Raw genomic sequence first — 22,142 nt, forward strand, 5'->3', positions numbered from 1 at the left:
TTCATGCTTATAGGTCTTTCTAGGATAAAGAAGAAATTATGTCATGTATTATAGTCCCATCTGGACACATTGTAACAAAGAAAAATATTTATTTGAGTGAAGAAAAGCCATTTAATCCTCCAAGACCAAGTTGCCCTAGTTAAGGTGAAGTCGGTATAGAGGAGGGCGATTCGACTCCTCAAGAAGGCTATAAATAGGAGCTCGACTCATTTGAGACACACATCCAAAACAAGTTCGATCTGCAATATTGAAGGATGAGAAAGAGTTGGAAGGACGAAGGAAGGAAGAAAAAATCAAATTCTCTTGGTTTATATCTTTTTTTGTCCACACGTGAAGTTGCTAGGGTTTCTGTGGAGCTGCCAGTGATAGGAGGCCGGAATTGCAGGGTCGAAATTCGGAGGAGAAGTTGCAGGGCCAAAATTCTAGAGCTAAGCTGCAGTAGGTCGAAGTTTGGACGCTGCCTTGGAGAAGATCTTGCTGGGGGGCTGACTTGGTGCTTGGTAGGATTTTGGGCTTTGGTCTTTGGGTCTTGGAAGTCTTTTTGTGAACAAATTCTATAAGAGAGAAGCATTTTTCTAAGTTTTCCCCTTGGAGGGGTTTTTCCCTAGCTTGGAGCCTATATCTTGTGTACTTTGTCTTGTGATCTTCATTGTTTTTGTTAATTGCTTGATGAACAAGAACTAAATAAGTAATAAAAGGCCAACTAACATCACAAGTAATTATCGAGTTAAGGAAAATCTTTATAATCCTCAAGTCTCCTGATTTTCCAACGTGGTATCAGAGCTAAGGTGCAAGAATGAGATTGAAGATCACATCTAGTTGGCACTATGGCAAGGGTTATGAAGAAGGGTTTCAAGTTTCTTGGGAATCTCGCTACTTCCATCAAGGGTTGCATCCTAAAGATGATCTCCAAGCTAGCAAAAGAAGTGATGAATGGAAGTCTATTCTTTGCTTTATCGACACTTTCAAGGATGAGAAGGTATGTGTCATTGACAATGGTGCTTCCAGACATATGACACGAGAATGCAGTCAACTCTAGACTTTGTCATTCCATCGAACTTGGAGACAAGAAGAGCTATCCGGTGAAAAGGATTAGATCTACTTCGTTGGAGCTCGAGTTTGGTGGAAGTATTCACCTCAACAACATTCTATATGTTCCAGGTTTGAAGAAAAACTTACTTTCTATTTCTTGTCTAGAGGATAAGGGTGATATAATTGCTTTTGTTGATGGCAAGGTTTTGGTTTGGGGTAAGGGCTCTAGTATTGATAATGCTAGGGTGATTGGGATTCGTGAGGGGACATTATATAGACTTTTTACACCTCTATCTCAAGCCCTAGTTCACTTAGATGTGAACCCTTCCGAACTATGGCATAGAAGGTATGGACACCTTCATTATAATATTTTGCCATCTCTAAATCAAATGGTTAATGGCATCCCCGAATTGAAGGTAGATCATGAAGGAACCTGTAAGAGGTGTGCTCTAGGCAAGAATGTGAAAAGGCCATTTGCAAGAAGTGATACTAGATCTAAGGAAGTTTTAGATCTCATACACTCGGATGTATGTGTTCTTATGGCAGTAAAATCTCTGGGTGGGCATCAATATTATGTGACCTTCGTTGATGATTTCTTAAGGAAGACTTGGTTATATCTCCTCAAGAACAAAGATGAGGTATTTGAGGAGTTTCAAGAATGAAGTGGAGAACCTGACTAAAAGAAGGATCAAGACTCTAAGATCTGACACTGGTGGAGAATAGACCTCCAAAGAACTAATAACATTCTGCAAGGAAGCATGGATTAAGAGGGAGCTTATTGTTCTTTATAATCCTGAACAAAATGGTGTGGCTGAAAGGAAGAACAGAACAATTGAAGAATGTGTTAGGGCCATGCTACATGGTCAAGATCTCCCTTAATGCCTATGGGGAGAAACATGTGTGACAACTTTTTACTTACAAAACCAAAGTCCTCACAAGATTCCCAACAACATGACCTCGAAAGAAGCATTTATAGGAAAGAAGCCAAGTGTGGATCCTCTTCGAATATTTGGGTTTCTTGTTTATATACATATTCCTAACAACAAAAGGAAGAAGTTGGATCCTACCAGTATGAAGGGCATCTTTGTTGGGTATAGTGCTTCATCAAAAGCTTAAAAAATCTATATTAACGAAGATCATCAGATTGAAGTAAGCAGGGATGTCATCTTTGATGGAAGTATATCTTACAAGAAATCTAAGGATATTCTAGTCGACTTTGATGAAGAAGAGATACCTATCTTTGAGGATATCTCGAGGGACAACAATGGTCAAGATCCAACATCAACTCAAGAAGATGTTGAAGGTCCTAATGAGCCTATGCAACAAGTAATTGTTCCTAAAAATTGAAAGCGGTTTGCTTGGTTGAGAGCTACTCTACAAGAAGCAGGACACATAACAAAGTGGACCTTTAGAAAAAGTGAAAGACCGAAAAGGTATTCTAGATATGCAACATATATGACAAAGCTCATTGAAGTTGAACCTTCCTCCTATGAAGATGTAGCTAAACATCAAGAGTGGAGGAATGCAATGCAGGAAGAATACCAGTCAATTATGAAGAATGATGTCTGGGAAATCGTTCCTAGGCCAAGTGACAAATTGATAGTCACTTCAAAATGGATATATAAGAAAAAGCACACTGCGAATGGGAGCAGTGATAAATACAAAGCAAGGTTTGTAGCAAGTGGCTTCTCATAGAAATAAGGTATTGATTACGAAAAACCTTTGCTCCTACAACTAGATATACGACAATTAGATCGCTTGTTTCTTTGGCTGCTACTATGGGATGGAGCATCCATCAAATGGATATTAAGACAACTTTTTTGAATGGGACTATTGATGAAGAGGTTTACATTGAGCAACCTCAAGGATTTGAAATAAATCAGAGGGAGACTCATATTTGCAGATTGGAGAAAGATTTATATGGCTTAAAGCAATCACCTAGAGCTTGGTTTGCAAGAATGGATACATACCTATTATGATTTGGTTTTGCCAAGAATTCTGTAGATCCTAACTTATACATCAGGGTGGTTCAGGGTGAACTAGTCATCATACTATTGCATGTGGATGATCTACTTGTTACAGGTGTAGAGCATCGAATTTAGGAATGCAAGAGCAACCAAGTTTGATATGAAGGATCTTGGGATTATGCATTATTACTTGTGACTAGAAGTTTGGTAGAAGCCAGGTGAAATATATCTTGGTCAAGGTAAATATGTGATCAAGATTCTTCAGAAATTTGGCATGATGGATAACAAGCCTATGATGAATCCTATAATTACCAATCTAAAAAAGCTGAGGAGTTCAGTTTCTAGTATGGTAGATCCTAATTGCTACAAAAGAATTGATTGGGTCCTTGATGTATTTGGTAAACACTAGACTTGACATTTGTTTTGCAGTAAATGTCCTTAGTCAGTTTCAAATGGAGCCAAAGCATGACCATTGGATAACAACCAAACACATCTTAAGATACTTGCGTGGAACCATGCATCACTGCCTCTAGTATAATGGTAATGAGATCAAGCTCATGGGATATACAGATTTTGATTGAGGTGGTAGTGAGACCGATGGAAGAAGCACAACAAGTGGATGCTTCAACTTAGGATCTTCCATGGTGTCATGGATGAGCAGAAAGCAGGATACAATTTCTTTGAGTAGTGCTGAAGCTGAGTATGTTGCTACAAGTGAAGTCTGTTGAGAAGTTATTTGGCTGAGGAAGTTATTATCAGATTTGTTTGAAGGACCGCTTAGCCCTACACATATACATTGTAACAATGAAAGTTGTATAAGATTGACAGAAGACTCAATGTTTCATGCTAGGACGAAGCATATAAATAATAAGTACCGTTACATCAGAAGCCTGGTATGAGACAGGGTTGTGGAGTTGCATTATATACCTACAAATGAACAGGTAGCAGATATTCTGACTAAGGCATTACCAAACAAGAAGCTTGAGTACTTGAGAGACAAGTTTGGTTTGGTAGACATCTCTTCTCTAATTGAGAGGGAGTAATGTTGGATAGTTCTTATATTTATGTGTCATGCACTAGACCAAGATTAACAATCGTAAGTCTTAGTGAAGGCCATAAGGAAAGAATGGAGTCTAGAGGATTGGATAAGCATCTGAGATTGGAACTTCTTATGGATTATGGAATCCAGGAAAGAAGTTGTAGACCGATATTCTTTGAGGATGAGGTAGGGCATCCAAGATAAAAGTAGTCGAAGAGGACCGATACTCTTTGAGGACTAAGGATTGGAAATCCAAGATAAGAATAGTCCTAAATAGTCATACCCTGTGAACATCTGGATGTGGTATGTGCCTTAGAGGTAGTGTGGTAGCTCACGTAAAGCCTCCCAACATAATGTTCTTGAATGAAGATGAGCTTGTCTAGTTAAGGCCTTCAATGACAACGCTGGTTATGATATAGATGCTTGACAAGATTGCTCATCAATCCAACACTTCTTATGAGAATGCTTTAAGATTGAGATTCTTTGTACGTAATGATGGGATTATGACTACCTCCCTAATTAAGAGGGAGTGTTGGAAATTGTAACTAGTTTCGGTCTTCATAATGACCTATTTGTAAACATGACATTGCATACTTTGTATAAAGAAAGAAAGAAAAATATTGTTTTATGTAAATCATGGGTTTCATGCTCAAGTTTAGGTCAAAAGCGCGTTCTTCGTGCTTATAGGTCTCTTTAGGACAAAAAAGAAATTATGTCATGTATTATAGTCCCATTTGGACTCATTGTAACAAAAAAATATTTATTTGAGTCAAGAAAAAGCCATTTATTCCTTCATGACCAAGTTGGCCCCAGTCAAGGTGAAGTCGGCCTAAAGGAGGGCAATTTGAGCCCTCAAGAAGGTTATAAATAGAAGGAGCTCGACTCATTTGAGACACACATCCAAGACAAGCTCGATCTGTAATAGCGAAGGATGAGAAAGAGTTGGAAGGACAAAAGAAGGAAGAAGAAATCAAAGTCTCTTGGTTTATCCCTTTTTTTGTCCACGCATGTGAAGCTGCTAGGGTTTCTGTGAAGCTGGCAATTGCAAGAGGCTGAAATTGTAGGGCTGAAATTTTGAGGAGAAGTTGCAGGGCCGAAATTCTAGAGCGAAGTTGCAGTAGGTCGAAGTTTGGAAGCGGCCTTGGAGAAGATCTTGCTGGGGGGGCAGACTTGGTACTTGGGAGGATTTTGGGCTTTGGTCGATGGGTCTTGGAAGTCTCTTTGGGAACATATTCTATAAGAAGAGAAGCATTTTTATGGGTTTTCCCCTGACTTGGAGCCTATATCTTGTGTACTTTGTCTTGTTGTGGTCTTTATTTTTTTTGGTAATTGCTTGATGAACAAGAACTAAAGAAGTAATAAAAGGCCAACTAAAATCATAAGTAATTATCAAGTTAAGGAAAATCTCCATAATCCTTAAGTCTCCTTATTTTCCAACTAACAATTCCTAAGCAAATCGATTTACCCCTTGGAGTGACTCAACCTATACGACCTGCGTAGTATGACCTCTTGTGCACTTCTGTGTGCTGTACAAATGCGCAATACGACCGTGCCGTGCCCTTTTGCGTGTTGTATGGCCACACAGTTTGACCCTCCTATGCCCTTCTGCGTGTTGTACGACCTCGATGATGCTCAGCTAAGATAGAGGCCACACAACCCTCTCTTCTTATCACTTGGTCTTTGAACTTCTTGTTGAACTTCTAAAACCTTAATTTCCTTTCTGAGCTAACACACACACTATGCCAAATTGAATTGACCACTTTTGCACCCTATTCCCCCTTGTAAGTCGACTTAGGCGCACCATCATCTTCAATGTCTAAGATTAACTTATGATGAAGGGTTGAGATCTAATCACATGTTGACTTCAGCCTTTTTACTTTTTGCTAAGTCAAACATTAGGAAATAGTAAATTAAATTAATAATATGCTAAGTGGTTGTAATGTGGGTCCCTTTGCAAGCCTTGGCACCTAAGCGAGTAGAACCCTTGTTGCTCTACACCAATCAACAATCCCTACAACTAGACAATGGTGATATTACCACAAAAACATGCTCAACTAGAGAGAATCCTATTTACTATTTTTTGAGGACAACATTTCTTAACGAGGTACCCACCCATGTGGGTAACCCTTAGGAGAAAATGTTTCTCCTATTGTTTAGCTTGCCATCCAACAATGCTATCATGATTTACATATAGCTAGCCTCAGAGGCCTGTTATCCATGGTTTGATCGATGCTTTCTTTACATTTACTCTACTTATCCATTGAAGGTGGGTCAACAAATTTGAGGAACATTAACCATTTTATTATTCAAGTGATTTCATTTAATGTGCAATGGCATTTTAGTATTGATCACAGGTTGAATTTGATGATAGATCGCTTTTGCTTGTACTCTTCTTCCCATACTTAACCTTGGTAGTTAGCACTAGCCCCTAGTCTACTGCAACCTTCCTTGAGGCCTTTCTTTCACTGCCTAGGAGGGGAAAAAATAGGACGCCCTAATTTATGTTGCGTGTCCATGGTAATCCATACTTATCATCTTCAATCTCTCCCTTGTATCCACATCCCATCTTCTAGTTGATTGTTATATGTTACTATTACCCACCAAAAAGTGGGTAATGCTATAGGAGATTTGTTTTCTCCTTCTCTAGATAGTCGACCAACCAATAGCCCTACATTGCTCATTGTATGATGATATGCCATATTCCTCTACCAGTTGGATCAGTCAGATACCTCTTACCATCCGATATTCCTCTTAAAGGAAGGTGGGTCACCATTAGGCAGACACTTCAACCATTTTGCAATCATGTGCTTTTACTTAATGTTTTGGGCATTCTAACATGGATTAATGGGCGATCTAGATGTTTGACTGATCTCGATTATAAACCTATTCTCCCACCTTACCAAGGAGGTTATTTTTTGACCCTAGTCTTGTGGGACCTCATCTAAGGCCTTAGGGTGTTAGGAGGGGCACTACTACGGAAACTTGGATAGATGTAGCGTGTCCATAACTTTTTCATACTTACCACTCTTTATCATTCCCTAGGTTTCATATCCATTCTTTGGGTTTGTTGTCATTGGTTCATTATTATTGGCACCCTCATATCTTCATCCCCGAGTTTGCGCCAAAAACTTTGCCGTGGAGGTTGATGTAGCTAAAAGGTAAAAGCAAAAGATGGCCAAAATGAAATAAAAATAAAAGTTAAAATGCAAAAGATGGCCAGGATATTAATAAGCACATGGGAAAAAGCCTAGCAGAGATCTACCCCCCTCATTTCTCATTGTTTTACATTTAGTTGAATTATTGCTAGGTTTTTTCTATGATCCATGACTAAATGCATAATATTTGTGCAAAATATTAGTTAAATTTTACGTATTAAATACTTCCTCCTTGAAATCCATAGGAGCACTACTAATGTGCATCTCCTATTTAATTTCAATCCTCACGAAAAAGATGGTTATGGTTTAAAGTGGGCAAAAGAGCCCCCCCCCCAAATTTTCTTACTCCAATCATTTGTCACTTATCTCTAAATTTTGCCCTAAGACTCCATCACCCATGTAGGATCAAGCATTGATGTATTGTCTATTAATCGAAAACTTAAAAAATAAAGTATTTTTCTTCTTTTATCTTTCCTAGGCCTTTAAGGCAAGTCAGTAGGGAATTTTCCTAGGGCTGAATTGATTTAGGGCATTGTGGATGAATGTTTGTGGGAGAAAAACTTAAGATTTATCTCCATAATCCTTTTGAACGCAAAATCTAGCTTTGCTGATGGTAAATCTTCCCTTAGGTGGGTTGATGCCATCTTCCTCTAGATAATTTTGTGCCTTGGAAACCCTAACCTTAGCCTAACATCAACTTGAGGCCTAGTTTGAGGGTTTGCTCTTTTGTTTTGTTGATCTAATCTTCAAGCAAACCCTTTCTTTGACTTTTATGTGTCTATGTATTTCTTTATTGTTGCATATCAAGAAACCCTAGATTGTACAAGTCTCTATCTGGGCTAGGTTCATGATACATTTCTTCTTTATCAAGAAGAATTGATTGTTTGTCCATCATAGGGTGTCTTCACCTAGATTATATTTTTATCACCTTGAACCCTAGAACTTAGAATATCCTTATAGGTGAGTACTGGGAAGCCTCCCTTGTGAAATTCCCCTAAAGAGTAGGAGGAAGATTGTTGAGGTGATAATGGCAATGTCACTCATTGTTGCCACAGGGTTTAGCCCTTTTCTTGTGAGTCCCCTGACTAGTCTTGCTAGATTTTGCAGCAACAATCACCACTATTGGTTCCCTGCTTTCCTCATCCTTGAGTAGGGGCCTAGGAACTTTGCCTTGAGAGATTGATGCAACCAAAAAAAGAAAAAAGAAAAAGCATGAGCCAATATTAAAATGAAAAAGTTTGGTAGGGATAAATGAAAATGCGTTGACAAAAGCCTAGCTTGATCTCTACCTCTCCCATTATCCCTCACCCACTTGCTAGCTAATGCATGAGCTATTTAAACAAAAGGAACTTTGAATATGCCAACCCCGATGAGTAATGAAATGCTTCATCTTATAGGTGTCAATTATGAATCAATGAAAACTTGTAACTCAAGCTATATCTGTAAAAGAAAAAGGAAATCAATGAAGAAAAATGGTGGGGTAAGAATAAAGGGGTAACTTAGGTCCCACGATTGCTCCCTCTTCACATCATAATGCTTAAGGATGTTGAAATTTCATAGCTGGTACAAGACTGGCATCCCCCATGATGTAAACCCCTTGTCATGTCTTTGATCACTTGCACCTACTAATTGGTGGATCGGCCTAGGAACTGTTACTCCCCATAGGGTTGGAAGCACCTAATAGGGCCTTATGGAAGCTATATCTGTAAAAGAAAAAGGAAATCAATGAAGAAAAAAGGGCGGGGTAAAAATAAGCGAAGGAAAGGGGTAACTCAGATCCCATGATTGCTCCCTCTTCACATCATAATGCTCAAGGATGTTGGAATTTCATAGCTCGTACAAGACTGGCATCCCCCATGATGTAAACCCCTTGTCATGTCTTTGATCACTTTTGCACCTACTAATTGATGGATTGGCCTAGGAACTGTTTCTCCCCATAGGGTTGGAAACTTGGAAGCACCTAATAGGGCCTTATGATAATCCTCCAATATCTAAGTATGGTAACCTGTTTACAAATCATAAGCTAGAAAGAAAACAAATGATGGCAGAAACCGAACACAAGGAAAAATTGTAGATCAATGTGAGAAACCAATTTCAGAATGACTAATTATAGTTGTGATTGCTAGGTGTGCCTGTGTTTCTTAATGCCAAATTGTTCACTATTTTATGCAAGTTATTCAACTGAGCCTCCTGTCAAGATTGATTACTATTGTTTTTGAAGAATTCTCTGTAATCCTTACTGGTGTTGATTCCTGTCCACATTAAAATTTTGATACCTCTTTGTTTAGAGTAAGTTATAGGCCTTTTAAGTAGGTGCATGCTTCCACTTTATTATTAAATATTATGCCTATTCTCCACTCAAAAGGAAAACCAAGGAACACCTTTTGGATTGCAGATGAGCCCTGTGCCTCAACTCATCCTGTTGAATTTCTAGTGATGCAAAGGCTAGAATAGTTTTTCACAATTTGATAACTACTTATATTGATACAAACAATTCCTCCTTTATCCTTTATTCAACAACTAGCTATACATGAAAAACTTCAACCATTAATTCTTCAACAAGAGCAGTAAATAGAGATCACAATAGACAATAAGCAAAAGACATGAGAGTCTGAGACACCAAGATTAGGCTCACAGCCAAGGCAAAACCCTCACGGGGAAAACCCAAAAATTCTTTCCTTAAGAGAGATTATGTGCATCAATATTGCAGCAAATTGATCCAACAAATCCAAAATAATCAACAATGCAATGCCCAATCAAAGTCTGCTCATAGAAGGATAGATAAACCACTTCTGTCCAATAATTAAGGTCTGCATAAGGAGGATGAAACACAGGCATGAAGTCACTGTAAAAGAGGGCTGTAGTTCCCACTGTGATTGTCAACAAACTGTGGAGAAGATACACCCAAAAATGTCTCGATCAGCTTCAGATTTCTGTCACAAAAAGGAGAGCGAGTCTCTCTGCAATTCTTGGCCACCAAAGAGGTCACAAAACAGAGGTAGAAGTTATCCATAGTCACTGTAGCAATGAACCCTTGGAGATGAACCAAACAGCAGTCAAAATAACCCTTGTAGATTTCCTCACACGTGTGAATATACTCTGAAATAGAAGGCTGAATTATCTTGAGATTTCAGACCGAATTGCATGATGTGTTGATTGGGAAAATGGATGGTAACGACTTCATATTTATAGGGGTCATAAGAGGGTTAATTAGCCCTAGTAGGGCCAACATCATGTCCTTCTTGAAGCCGACTTGTGCAGCAGATTGGGCTGATTTGAAGAGTTAGGATGGGCTGAAAAATTTAGTTACCTCTCCATGATTTTGATGAAAAATGCCGACCATAGCTACCTCATATTTCAACACATCCCTGATTGCACTTTCTTTTCTTTTCCATTCTTCTAGCAAGCATATAAATAACATGTATTTACACTTCATAAGACACAGTGCCACCTTTATTTTTTCCCTTAAAATATTTTCCTGCTCCATCACATATGAGAGATCCGACATACTTAATTCTACCAATTCTTTAATCAATTGCTGCCATTCTTTTATGGCATTGAAGTTTGGTGAATGTCAAGTTTACCTTCATTGTAGAAATGTTTTTGTTATTTGCTACCATAAACAAGTACCTAATTTTGTGAAGGTGCAAATGCCTTGAATTCTGGATAGAGGTTATGTTTTTATTGTGTAAGAATGCCTGATATGGTCATTTCTAACTTGTTGAGTTGCGTTGCTGATTAATTCTATTATTGGATGCAATTATGTTCAGTGGGTGCTACAAGGGCTGCTGTGGATGCTGGATATGTCCCAAATGAACTTCAGGTAATGGACTTCTAGACTTTATTGTTTATTAGATGAGAAGACAGCTTAGCATTATAGGATCTAATTAGTCTGGCAACCCCTTTTTTATTATGATATTATTCTTTTTATTTACATCTTCTCTTCTTTAGGTAGGAGAACCCCTAGGCACTGCTTTGTAGTGTTATTATCCCATGTTTGTGAGTCTCGTCAACCACTTTTGGTAAATGCCAGACCAGTATCATAAAGGTTTTGTTACATCATATCCATCACTTGTACGCATGAAGTGGGGATATCACCTGTCACAACTTCAAATATGTGCTTTTTCCTCTACTAGTTTTTTACTTCAACAAACATGTTTTTAACTAGACTATTTATGCCACTGTTACTGAAGTTGGATAGATCTTTGATGCCACTTAATGATTGACACAATGTTATGTGGATTGAGATGAGTTCCCAAGTATTGAGCAGATATTGGAAGCATCCTTGAACATCTTCCTTTTCTTTATAGCAGTGGGGATGCAAGTCAATATCAGCAAGACCAAAATAAAGATTTTCTCAAATAAAAAGTAGAGCCAACATACATTCTTCTTTGAAGGCAACATTCTTGAAGAAGTAAATGAATACAAGTACCTCGGGATTGATTTCAACCAGTGTTGTTAAAATCACTATAATATCGCTATATTATCGCTTTATCGCGATTTTTTCCCGAAGCCGATATTATCGCGAGTAATACTCGCGTTTTTTTTGTATATGCGATTTTTTCCCAATTTATCGCCGAGAGTCGGGGCAGCGCGGTTTTATAAGGGATGCTAAATGTTCGAAATGCAATTTTTTTGGAAAGAAACAAATAATTTTTGAGTGGGGCAGCTTAATGATCAAGTCTAGGCCCTAGTATTGATATGCTATACATGGTAATGTGACATTCTCCTTAATCTTCATTTTCATCCTTTTACTTAAATTTTTAATATTACCATGAAATGACTCAGGATGTTTGAGAGTGGTTTTGGCCTCATTGGATTTCATATGGAGAAAGTAGAATTTTAGATTTCATTCAAAATCTAGCAGACTTATCAGTTTTTCAGGATTTCAGGATTGGGAGATTGTAATGTTTCCAGGGGACACCACTTGCCCGGGCTACCATTGCCACCAGTAGAGGACGTGGTCTACCTCATATAGCTCCTACTTCTAGTTCTTCAGCTTCTAGAGTACAGCAGACTCCACTGCCAACTCCACCAACACCAGCATCTACATCTAGAGGGAAAGGGAACGCTGTGGCATTTTCTCGCAAGAGGGGCAGAGGAAATCAATAGGATTAGACTTTAGTATTTTTTTTATTTTATTGTATATGACATTATGACATGATGAGATACATTATTATATTTTTTGTTGATATTTTGAGGCTGAGTTGGGACTCAGGAGTCGGGACTTATTATTCAGGACATGATTCAATGTTATGTGTGATTTTAGCACTAGAAATGACATTAAACATCTTATATATTAGTTATTTTATCATATTTATGTGTCAATGTATTTATTTTATGTTGTAGATGGTTTAGATATTAAAAAAATTGAAAAAAAATGAAAAAAAAATGAATATTTTTGTACCAATCGATTTTTTCCCGATTATTTCCGATTATTTCCCGATAATTACGATTTTTCCCGATTTTTTCCTCGCGCCGATATTATCCCGATAATGATTAATGCAACATTGATTTCAACACCAAGCTTAATTGGGAGCACTGCAGAAAGAAGAGAATTTTAGGAGGGTGGAAAGCATTAAATGCTCTTCAAAACAGATATAGAGAGACAGAGTTATGGGATTGGAAAACAATTAAAGTGCTTTTTGGGCTCCTAGTTTGTCCAGTGATATTATATGGGTGTGAATTGTGGGTTAGAGCATCCCTCTCTCAAAATGGAAGCAAATTGAGAAAAATCCAAAAACGTTTGATCATGAGCAAGTTTAAAATAAAAAGTTCAGCGTCTTATGAGATAATGTTGAGTGAAACAGGAGCAACTTCCATCGAAGCAATTGCTATGGTGCGTCTCATAAGGTATCTTCAGAGAATTGAGCAAATGGCAGAAGGTAGATTGTTTAAAATTATCTTCAATGAAGGAATGAGTGAAAGAAAGAAATCATGGATGAGACAAAACAACAAATGGATGCAAAAATGGAATATTTACCTCAATGCATGTCCCACAAATAACAAGGATTTAAAGAGTTATGTTATGGAGAAGTTTCATAAGCATATATGGGGACAAGAGTTGGGAAGAAAGCATAATACATTGGAGCCAACATTCCATGGAGAGAAAAGATTTTTATTGCTCAATTAAAACTAACTCGCATCAACTACGGTGCAAAACAGGTCGGTGGAAAAGGCCTAAAGAAGCTTTGGAAGAGTGGGTGTGTACTTTTTGCACTTCTAGGGTAGTGGATTCGGAAAAACATTTCATTTTGGAATATGATACTTTCAGAGGCATCAGAGGCAGTTACAACAGTATGTTAATAGCGGTTCATTGACATTGTCTTTTCAGTGAGGGGACTGTTAGAAGGTTGGGTCAGCTCATCATTAATTTGAATAATAAGAGGATTGAATTGCAAAAGGCAAAAAGCAGGGAAGCTAGTGGTCCCATAGACTATATCTAGTCTTGTGGATGTTAAAATTGTTGATTTGTGGTAGCATCGGATGTGCTCTAGCCATGAAAATTCGTGGAGAGGCTAAGGCACATAAGATCTCTAAGGACCAGAAATGGTTTGGGGAAATTCCACCCGGTTGGAGAGATATTAAAATAATTAATATTTTTAATGGGGTTCCTAAGCCTAAACTTAGGAAAATTAAAATATTAATGGGTATTAATATCAAGCCAAATCTAATCTTAGCTGTTGATTAGAGACTTAATCTCGGCTGTTGAAGACTGTACAGGAAAAGTATAAGAGGAGGCTTGAGAGTCAGTTGGAGATACACCAAGTTGATCAGTCAGTTCGATATTCTGGAGCAGGGCTTGCTGAGAAAATTTGAGCTAGTGGTATGTTGCAGCGAGGGGCAGTGAGTACATAATAGAGAGGCAGGGATAGTGCCAGAGGGTCAACGCATTGACCGAAGAGGCTGACGCAGAGGCAGCAGGAGCTACGCAGAGGCAGCTGGGGACTGCGTAGAGGTTGAGGGGCCTGCGTGGGTGACGTAGAGGGCTAGAGCGCTGACGCAGAGAGCCAGGAGGCTGACGCAGAGGCTTCAGGAGCTGAGCTGAAGCTATCAGGGATGATGCAGGGCCAAGAGGAAGCGCCAGAAGGGTTTTCTTGGGGTAGACTAGCGCTGAGAGGTTGAATATCTGTCTCCGAGAAGAGGTATTACTGCTGTGGAACAATCTTTGTTGGGTGAGCCGTTTCTGGAACCCTAGTTGTACTCAAAAATCTGCATAATAATAAAACCCTCAGAATTGTTGCACCTGTTTTCCCGCATTGGGTTTTCCCGGGGACGATTGTCCAAAAATAATGGTGTCCCTTGTGTTTTTGTCTCAGTATTTCAGTCGTTGATCTGTATATGAGTTAAGGTTGCATTTGTGTTTATTTCAATATCTATATTTATAAATAACTTGTTAATGGAATGAACAAGTAGGAGAAATTAAACTAGATAATGCAGTGGGGATTTCTAACGTGTCAGACTTAGAAATTTCAACATGGTATCGGAGTGTTGTAGATCATAGGAGGACTGAAGGCATCAACGATATCGAAAATTTGCAGTAATAGCAGTGGTCCCAAGAGACATAGTTGCTCTTAAGCAGAAGGCAGCAAAGAAGTAACACAGAGGGCCTGCGTAATCATTTTGAGGCAAGGAGAGGGCTAGCGCAGAGGCAGAAGAGGCTCACAAAGAGCCATGTCATCCTACTTAGCCAGGTAGGATTGACGCAGTTGGCCAGAGGAGCGATTCAGCCTTTGCCGGGATTGCACAGAGCTGGAAGGCTCAGTTTCTTCAGTTGCCGGGGCCTAGGGAGCTGTGGGCAGATTGTGGTTGGGAAGCTGGTGGGGTGCTGTTTTTGTCGAAGCAGAACAGTACTTAATGGGACAGAACCAAGGTAGAGGGAGTCACTACCTTGATGGATTTCTAGCCAAGAAATCTAGATCCGAGTTGCATTTGCAAGGAGGATTGGATAGGAGCGGTTCGAGATTTGGCGGGAGGCTTTCTAGCAAGGAAATTAGGACTTAGAGGGAGATTTCCACGAGGGAAGTCAAAACTCAGAGGGAATCTAGAAGAGGAGCGGAAATGGTAGTGAACGCGCTGAGGAATCAGGACGGGTTGGATGGGGCTTCCAACTTTGTCATCTGGAAGTCCAGGATCCTGGCAGTCCTAGTTCGACATCGCATTAAGGAATTTGCTTTGAGACACATGGCTATCCTAGTCGACCCAGCTGAGAATGAGAAGTATGAGGATGCAATAGCGAGGGCGAAGTGCATGATCCTTGACGGGGTCAAAGATCATGTCGTACCACATATTGCTGAGAAGAATACAGCAAAGGAGATATGGGATAATTTGAAGACATTGTATGAAGGCTCTTCCGTGCAGCGAAAGATGCTATTGGAAAATCAGCTGCGGCTGTATCAAATGCAGAAGGGAGAGCAGATAGATCTGTTCCTCCTCGGATTGCAAGAGATTCGTGACCAACTTACTTCTGTAGGGTCTACACCGGATCCAGAATTCATGGTGAGGACAACCTTGAATACATTCTCTGAGGAATGGGAGACATTTGTCCAAAGTATTTTGGGCAGGGCTACTCTTCCAGGGTGGGAGAAGATGTGTGCAGCTCTTCGCCAAGAAGAGATCAGATGGTTGACCAAGGCGGGGAGTAGTGGCAAGTGAGGTCGAATCAAGAAAGAGGAGGAGAATGAGGCTCTAGCATCTGCGGGACAACAGGGAAAGAGGAAGAAGAAGGATATCTCCAAGTTGAAGTGCTTCCGTTGTGGGGAGCTAAGACATTATGCATCCCAGTGTCCCAGGAAGAAAAACAAGGGAGAGGCTTTCGACTCCAAGGCAGCGCCAGCTAAGGCGGAGAAAGAAGTCGAGACTAATGACGACTGTGCCATGAGTGCTCATGCATCTCTAGAGAAGAGGTCGGGAGACATCGAGTTGTAGTCAGGATCCTTGAGGTGCCCAAACTGTTGATCATATCCGGCTATGGGAGTCCTTAACGACAGTAGTAGGATGACAGAGGTTGGGTGGAGCAAAGTGTAGGGAAGCATCAAGGCAGTGCTTGGGTGCAGAAATCTAAGGCAGCGTAGTGGAGATTGCAACAATGTGAGAGGCACATAGGTGTATGCAGCAGCGCAGTGGTAGTAGAGGGAGCACAGGATAGCAGCAGAGGCAACTTTAGTTTCATGAGGCTTCCAGACTGACTAGGATGTCAGTATTTGGGTAGATCAGTTACTTAATTCTTGGTAATTGAGTTGCAGTGCAGCCGTTAGCAGTGGCAGTGCTTGGGGCAGCTTGGGCAGCATATTGAGAGAGAGCTGCAGTACAGATATAACAGTGACAGTGTCATGGGCAGCATATTTAGAGGGAGCTGCAGTACAAATGTAGTAGTGGCAGTGTCATGGGTAGCAGTACAGGAAGCAATAATGCAGATGATGTGAGGCAACAGGCCAAGCATTAGCACAGGTATGGGTGCGGAAGGATTAGTGTGATGTTTCAGTGGTGGAGCATTACTAGAGAACATTCCTCGCTAAGAGGGAGCGTTGAGTTGTGGCAGTAGTGGATGTGCTCTAGCCATGAAAATTGGTGGAGAGGCTAAGGCACATAAGATCTCCAAGACCCAAAAATGGTTTGGGGAAATTCCACCCGGTTGGAGAGATATTAAAACAATTAATATTTTTAATGGGATTCTGTTATGAATATAATTCATAACAATTAGCTAAATAAAATAAATATTAAATATTAATAATTAAATATTGGTTAGGTTAAATAAGTCATTAATTAAGTGAACAGGCATGTCTAAAAGACATGCCTATTCATGAAAGGTCACCTACTGAGGTATAAAAGCAGGGTCCTCATTGTACATTCAAATCATCTCATACATTTTTATATAATAATAAATAATTATTTTAAATACCTTATGTGTATTTTAACATTCAAGTTTTTCAAGTTATCAGTTTCGTGCATCAGCATAAGTTTTTATGCTACAGTGGTATCAGAGCCATGGCACACGATATAATCATGCGGGCCTTTGAATGCAGTTCGCTGCACAATGTGCCATTACGTTCATATCTTGATTACGTTGAGCAGTCTAATGAAATTCAAAAACTATTTCAGCATCTAGAAAAATCATATCCTGAAATTAAAGAAGGTATAAAGGAAATTGATAATAATGGAGAAGATTTTGATCAAATTAATGAAAATGAAAATGTAATAGATGATGATATATTTGAAGAAGCAGTAGATGATTATAATGTTGAAGATGAAGTTGATCTTGATGTGGATGAGAATGATAATTCAGATGTAGCGTTGGCTATAAAGAGAAATTTATTGCTTGAAGGACAGGATGGGGAAGATGATATAGAACTTCAGAAGATAGACAAAGACCATGCAAAACTAGCCCAAATGAATTTCTCAATATTGAAGTGAGAAGCAACAACGCTTTTTGAAGTGATCACAAAGGATGAAACCCAAGAAAGCGAGACTATGGTGCCAGTGATTGTGGCGAGCGCAACCAGTCTGCTAGACAAATAGTATCAGGCCCCTGCTTACGCTTTGAAAATTATTATCATGGCAGATTTCACCGCCTTTCTTTATTACGCAGGATCATGCAAACCAAATCCTGGTATTCCAACCATTGGTTTTATTATACGGCAGGGATGCAAAGATGTTTTCCAAGAATGTGTGGATGGTTTTCTTGCTGTGGCAAAAGTGTCAGCCTGCCATCGTTTGGAGGACGTGTTGGATGACTTGGTGGCTTCTCTGTGTAAATTCACAACACTTTTGAACCCATCTGCATCTATTGAAGAACCTGTTCTTGCCCTTGGCGATGATACAAAAGCAAGGATGGTGACTGTTGCAGTTTTCACAATAGCCAATAGGTTTGGGGACTATATTCGGAATGGATGGAGGAGTACCCTTGATTGTATTATCAGATTACACAAGTTAGGTCTATTTCCTGCCCGGATTGCAAGTGATGCAGCTGATGACCCAGAACTTGTAAATGATTCTATACATGGGAAAGTTTCCTCTGGGGGTCCATCTCTGTCTCATATGCCCTCAATAGACACACGCCGGCGAACATCAAGGTTAATGGGTAGATTTAGTCAGTTTTTGTCTCTTGACAGTGATGAACCAAGGACCCAGCCAGCTGAACAGCAACTTGCTGCACAACAGCGCACTGTGCAAACAATCCAACAGTGCCGTATAGATAGCATATTCACTGAGAGTAAGTTTTTGCAAGCTGAATCGTTGCTGCAATTAACAAGGGCCCTCATCTGGGTAGCAAGTAGTTTACAGAAGGGCAATTCAACTGAAGATGAGGATACTGCTGTGTTTTGTCTTGAGTTATTGATTGCTATTGCACTGAATAATAGGGACAGAATTATGATTCTATGGCAGGGCATTCATGATTATATTGCAGGTATTGTACAGTCAACAGGTATGCCTTGTGCTCTAGTAGAAAAGGCTGTCTTTGGACTCTTATGTATCTGTCAATGGTTGCTACCATACAAGGAAAACCTTTCAGAGGAGCTTTTAAGATCTGTACAACTTATTTTAAAACTGAATGCTAGGGTGTCTGATGTGTATTGTGAGAGCATTACTCAAGAAATCATGCAACTTGTGAAAACAAATGTTGGGCACATTAAATCTCCAATTCCCTCGGGAACTCTCAGAACCACTTCACGTCGTGCAAACCCTAAACCACCTGCCACCTCCAGCAATACCACAAATGAACAACGATTATCAAGTTCTACTACTTCATTGACATCTGGTAAGCAAATCCAGCGGCAGCCGAGGAAACGTTTGGAGCATTTAAAGCAAGACACCAGTTCGGTAGCAGAAACCTCCATTAATTCATATCCTGGTGCTCACGAGACCCCTTCTGAAGATATTGAATCTACGTCCTCCATATCTCAGATCCGAGATCCCATTATAACTGATGCTCAGTATCCCAGTTCCTGTTTTTCCAACCCTAATGGAACCCCTACGGAGATTAACAGCTTCCCAGGTACAGCCCAGTCGGAAATCCTCAGTAGTATTCATGATTCTAGATGTGAAACTAGCAGAGTATTATTCAAAACACCAGAGAAGCAGGATGCTGAGATCCTTGCCAGTGAGAAAACTTCTGATGACATCCATATTAATGTCGTCAGTAAGGAATGCTATCCCAGTGCCTGTTTTTCCAATATTAAGGGAAAACCAATCCCAAATCTTCAAAATTTTAAAAGACGTTATAAAGTTACTAATGGAAGGGTCCACGATATTACGGGGTCAACTGACGTGACCAATGGATGTGACCAACACGTTCAAAAAAAAGGGAATTACACTCAAATCGCTTATTTAAAAAAAATCGAACTATATATATATATATATAAAAGTCTACAGATACAACCTTAGCGTGCATTATCAAGCATAATGATGATTCGCTAGGATGGCTGGACATTGAAAGAGAGAAAAAAACAAACGAAATAAATAATAACATAATCTGCTCTAGGATGGTTGGACATCGAAAGAGAGAAAAAAACAAACGAAATAAATAATAACATGATCTGCTGAGTAGTGGACAATTCGATTAGATGCGCTCTGGCTGCATTGTCCAGGACTTTTAAGTTTAACGCTGCATCCATTCCGTTGTAATGGAGTGGTTTATTGTTTTCTTAAAATTGTTATTCTGGGAATGCTTTCGTTGATTGAAAATCAAAAAAAGAAAAAAGAAAAAAAGAATTACTTGAGTTTTAAAAAAAATAAAAAAAAAAGAAACTTGAAGTTATAAAACTAAAAAAAATAAATAAAAAAATAAAAATTATAGATTTATAAAAATAAAAAATATAGGGTTAAAAAAAAATCAGTAATATAAAACAAAAAAAAATCCAAGGAAATTGTACTGAGAAGCTACCTGACGAATCAATGACCAAGTTGTATACATCGACAGTGACTAAGTGAAGCAAACCCCAATATTAAAGCTTCGAGGACAAAGCTTCTGAAGGGAGAGGCTATGTTATGAATATAATTCATAACAATTAGCTAAATAAAATAAATCTTAAATCTTAATAATTAAATATTGGTTAGATTAAATAAGTCATTAATTAAGTGAACATGCATGTCTAAAAGACATGCCCATTCACGAAAGGTCACCTGCTGAGGTATAAAAGCAGGGTCCTCATTGTACATTCAAATCATCTCATACATTTTTATATAATAATAAATAATTATTTTAAATACCTTCTGTGTATTTTAACATTCAAGTTTTTCAAGTTATCAGTTTCATGCATCAGCATAAGTTTTTATGCTACAGGTTCCTAAGTCTAAACTTAGGAAAATTAAAATATTAATGGGTATTAATATAAAACTGGGTGAGAATGTTCTAAATGACATGGATCAAACCAAATCTAATCTTAGCCGTTGATTAGAGACTTAATCTCGGCCGTTGAAGACTCAAAAGGAGAAGTATAAGAGGAGGCTTGAGGGTCAGTTGGAGATACACCAAGTTGATCAGTTAGTTCGATTTTCTGGAGCGGGGCTTGCTGAGAAAATTTGAGCTAGTGGTTTGTTGCAGTGAGGGGCAGTGAGTACATAGCAGAGAGGCAGGGATAGTGCCAGAGGGTCAGCATAGTGATAGAAGAGGCTGATGTAGAGGGAGCTGGAGCTACGCAAAGACAACAAGAGCTACGCAGAGGCAGCTGGGGATTGTGCAAAGGTTGAGGGGCCTGCGTGGGTGACGCGGAGGGCTAGAGAGCTGACGCAGAGAGCCAGGAGGTTGACGCAGAGGCGTTAGAGGCTGAGCGGAAGCTAGCAGGGATGACACAGGGCTAAGAGGAAGCGCCAGAAGGATTTGCTTGGGGCAGATTAGCGCTGAGAGGCTGAATATCTGTCTCCGAGAAGAGGTATTTATTGTCGTGGAACAATCTTTGTTGGGTGAGCCATTTCTGACACCCTATTTGTACTCAAGGATCTGCATAATAATAAAACCCTCAGAACTGCTGCACTGGTTTTCCCGCATTGGGTTTTTCTGGGGACGATTGTCCAAAAATAATGGTGTCCCTTGTGTGTTTGTCTCAGTATTTCAGTCGCTGATCTTTATATGAGTTAAGGATGCATTTGTGTTTATTTCAGTAACTATATTTATAAATAACTTGTTAATGGAATGAACAAGTAGGAGAAATTAAACCATATAATGTAGTAGGGATTTCTAACGTGTCAGACTTAGAAATTTCAACAAAAATTTCATTCATTCATTATATGTGGTTTAATCCTCAATATGGTGCTAAAGCTATGGAAATTTTCTCTTTATCATCAATGGTCATGGATAAGTTTTTCTGTCCATTTATCCTTTAGTAAATCTGGATTTTTATGCTCTCCATTTCCTTGATTTGATTTTTTCCCGTGTTTGTGGAGAATCCTTCTTTCTAAACTTGGACAATGTTATGAACACAAACATGTAAAATAATATAGATAAATAATAATTAATACTAATAAATACTCATCAGGAAAGGTCATGGATAAGTTTTTCTGTCCATTTATCCTTTAGTAAATCTGGATTTTTATGCTCTCCATTTCCTTGATTTGATTTTTTCCCGTGTTTGTGGAGAATCCTTCTTTCTAAACTTGGACAATGTTATGAACACAAACATGTAAAATAATATAGATAAATGATAATTAATACTAATAAATACTCATCAGGAAAGGACATGTCCCAAAGGACTTGACTCTTTATGTGAGCACTCCCGCCTAGCTATATAAACATTGCCCCCATTGTATTCCAACCATCTCATATCGTTCATTCATACAATATATATTATTATTGCTCCTATAAATAGATTCTTCTAATATATTCCAAGTATTCTGGATTATTCAACCCGTGAGCCAAGTTTGGCTGTCACATTTTGTATTAGAGTGTTGTTTCTAATTCTTATCTTGGGCTAAGCTCTTATTAGAGCCTCATTCTCCAATCCTTGCCATTGG

At 39.1% G+C, this 22,142-nt stretch overlaps 1 protein-coding gene across 1 annotated transcript in view; it reads left to right on the forward strand.

Annotated features, from left to right (window-relative positions):
• ETFALPHA (electron transfer flavoprotein alpha) overlaps positions 1-22,142 on the forward strand; it is a 189,377-nt gene that overhangs the window by 71,413 nt on the left and 95,822 nt on the right. Inside the window, exon 6 of the mRNA XM_089402523.1 lies at positions 10,964-11,016. Within this exon, the coding sequence (XP_089258649.1) occupies positions 10,964-11,016 (53 nt within the window). The remainder of the gene's footprint in view (positions 1-10,963; positions 11,017-22,142) is intronic.

Source organism: Pinus tabuliformis, chromosome 2_1 (genome assembly GCF_031772625.1).
Source record: "Pinus tabuliformis cultivar Carrire ecotype Pingquan chromosome 2_1, CPIR1, whole genome shotgun sequence".
Lineage (NCBI taxonomy): Eukaryota > Viridiplantae > Streptophyta > Pinopsida > Pinales > Pinaceae > Pinus > Pinus tabuliformis.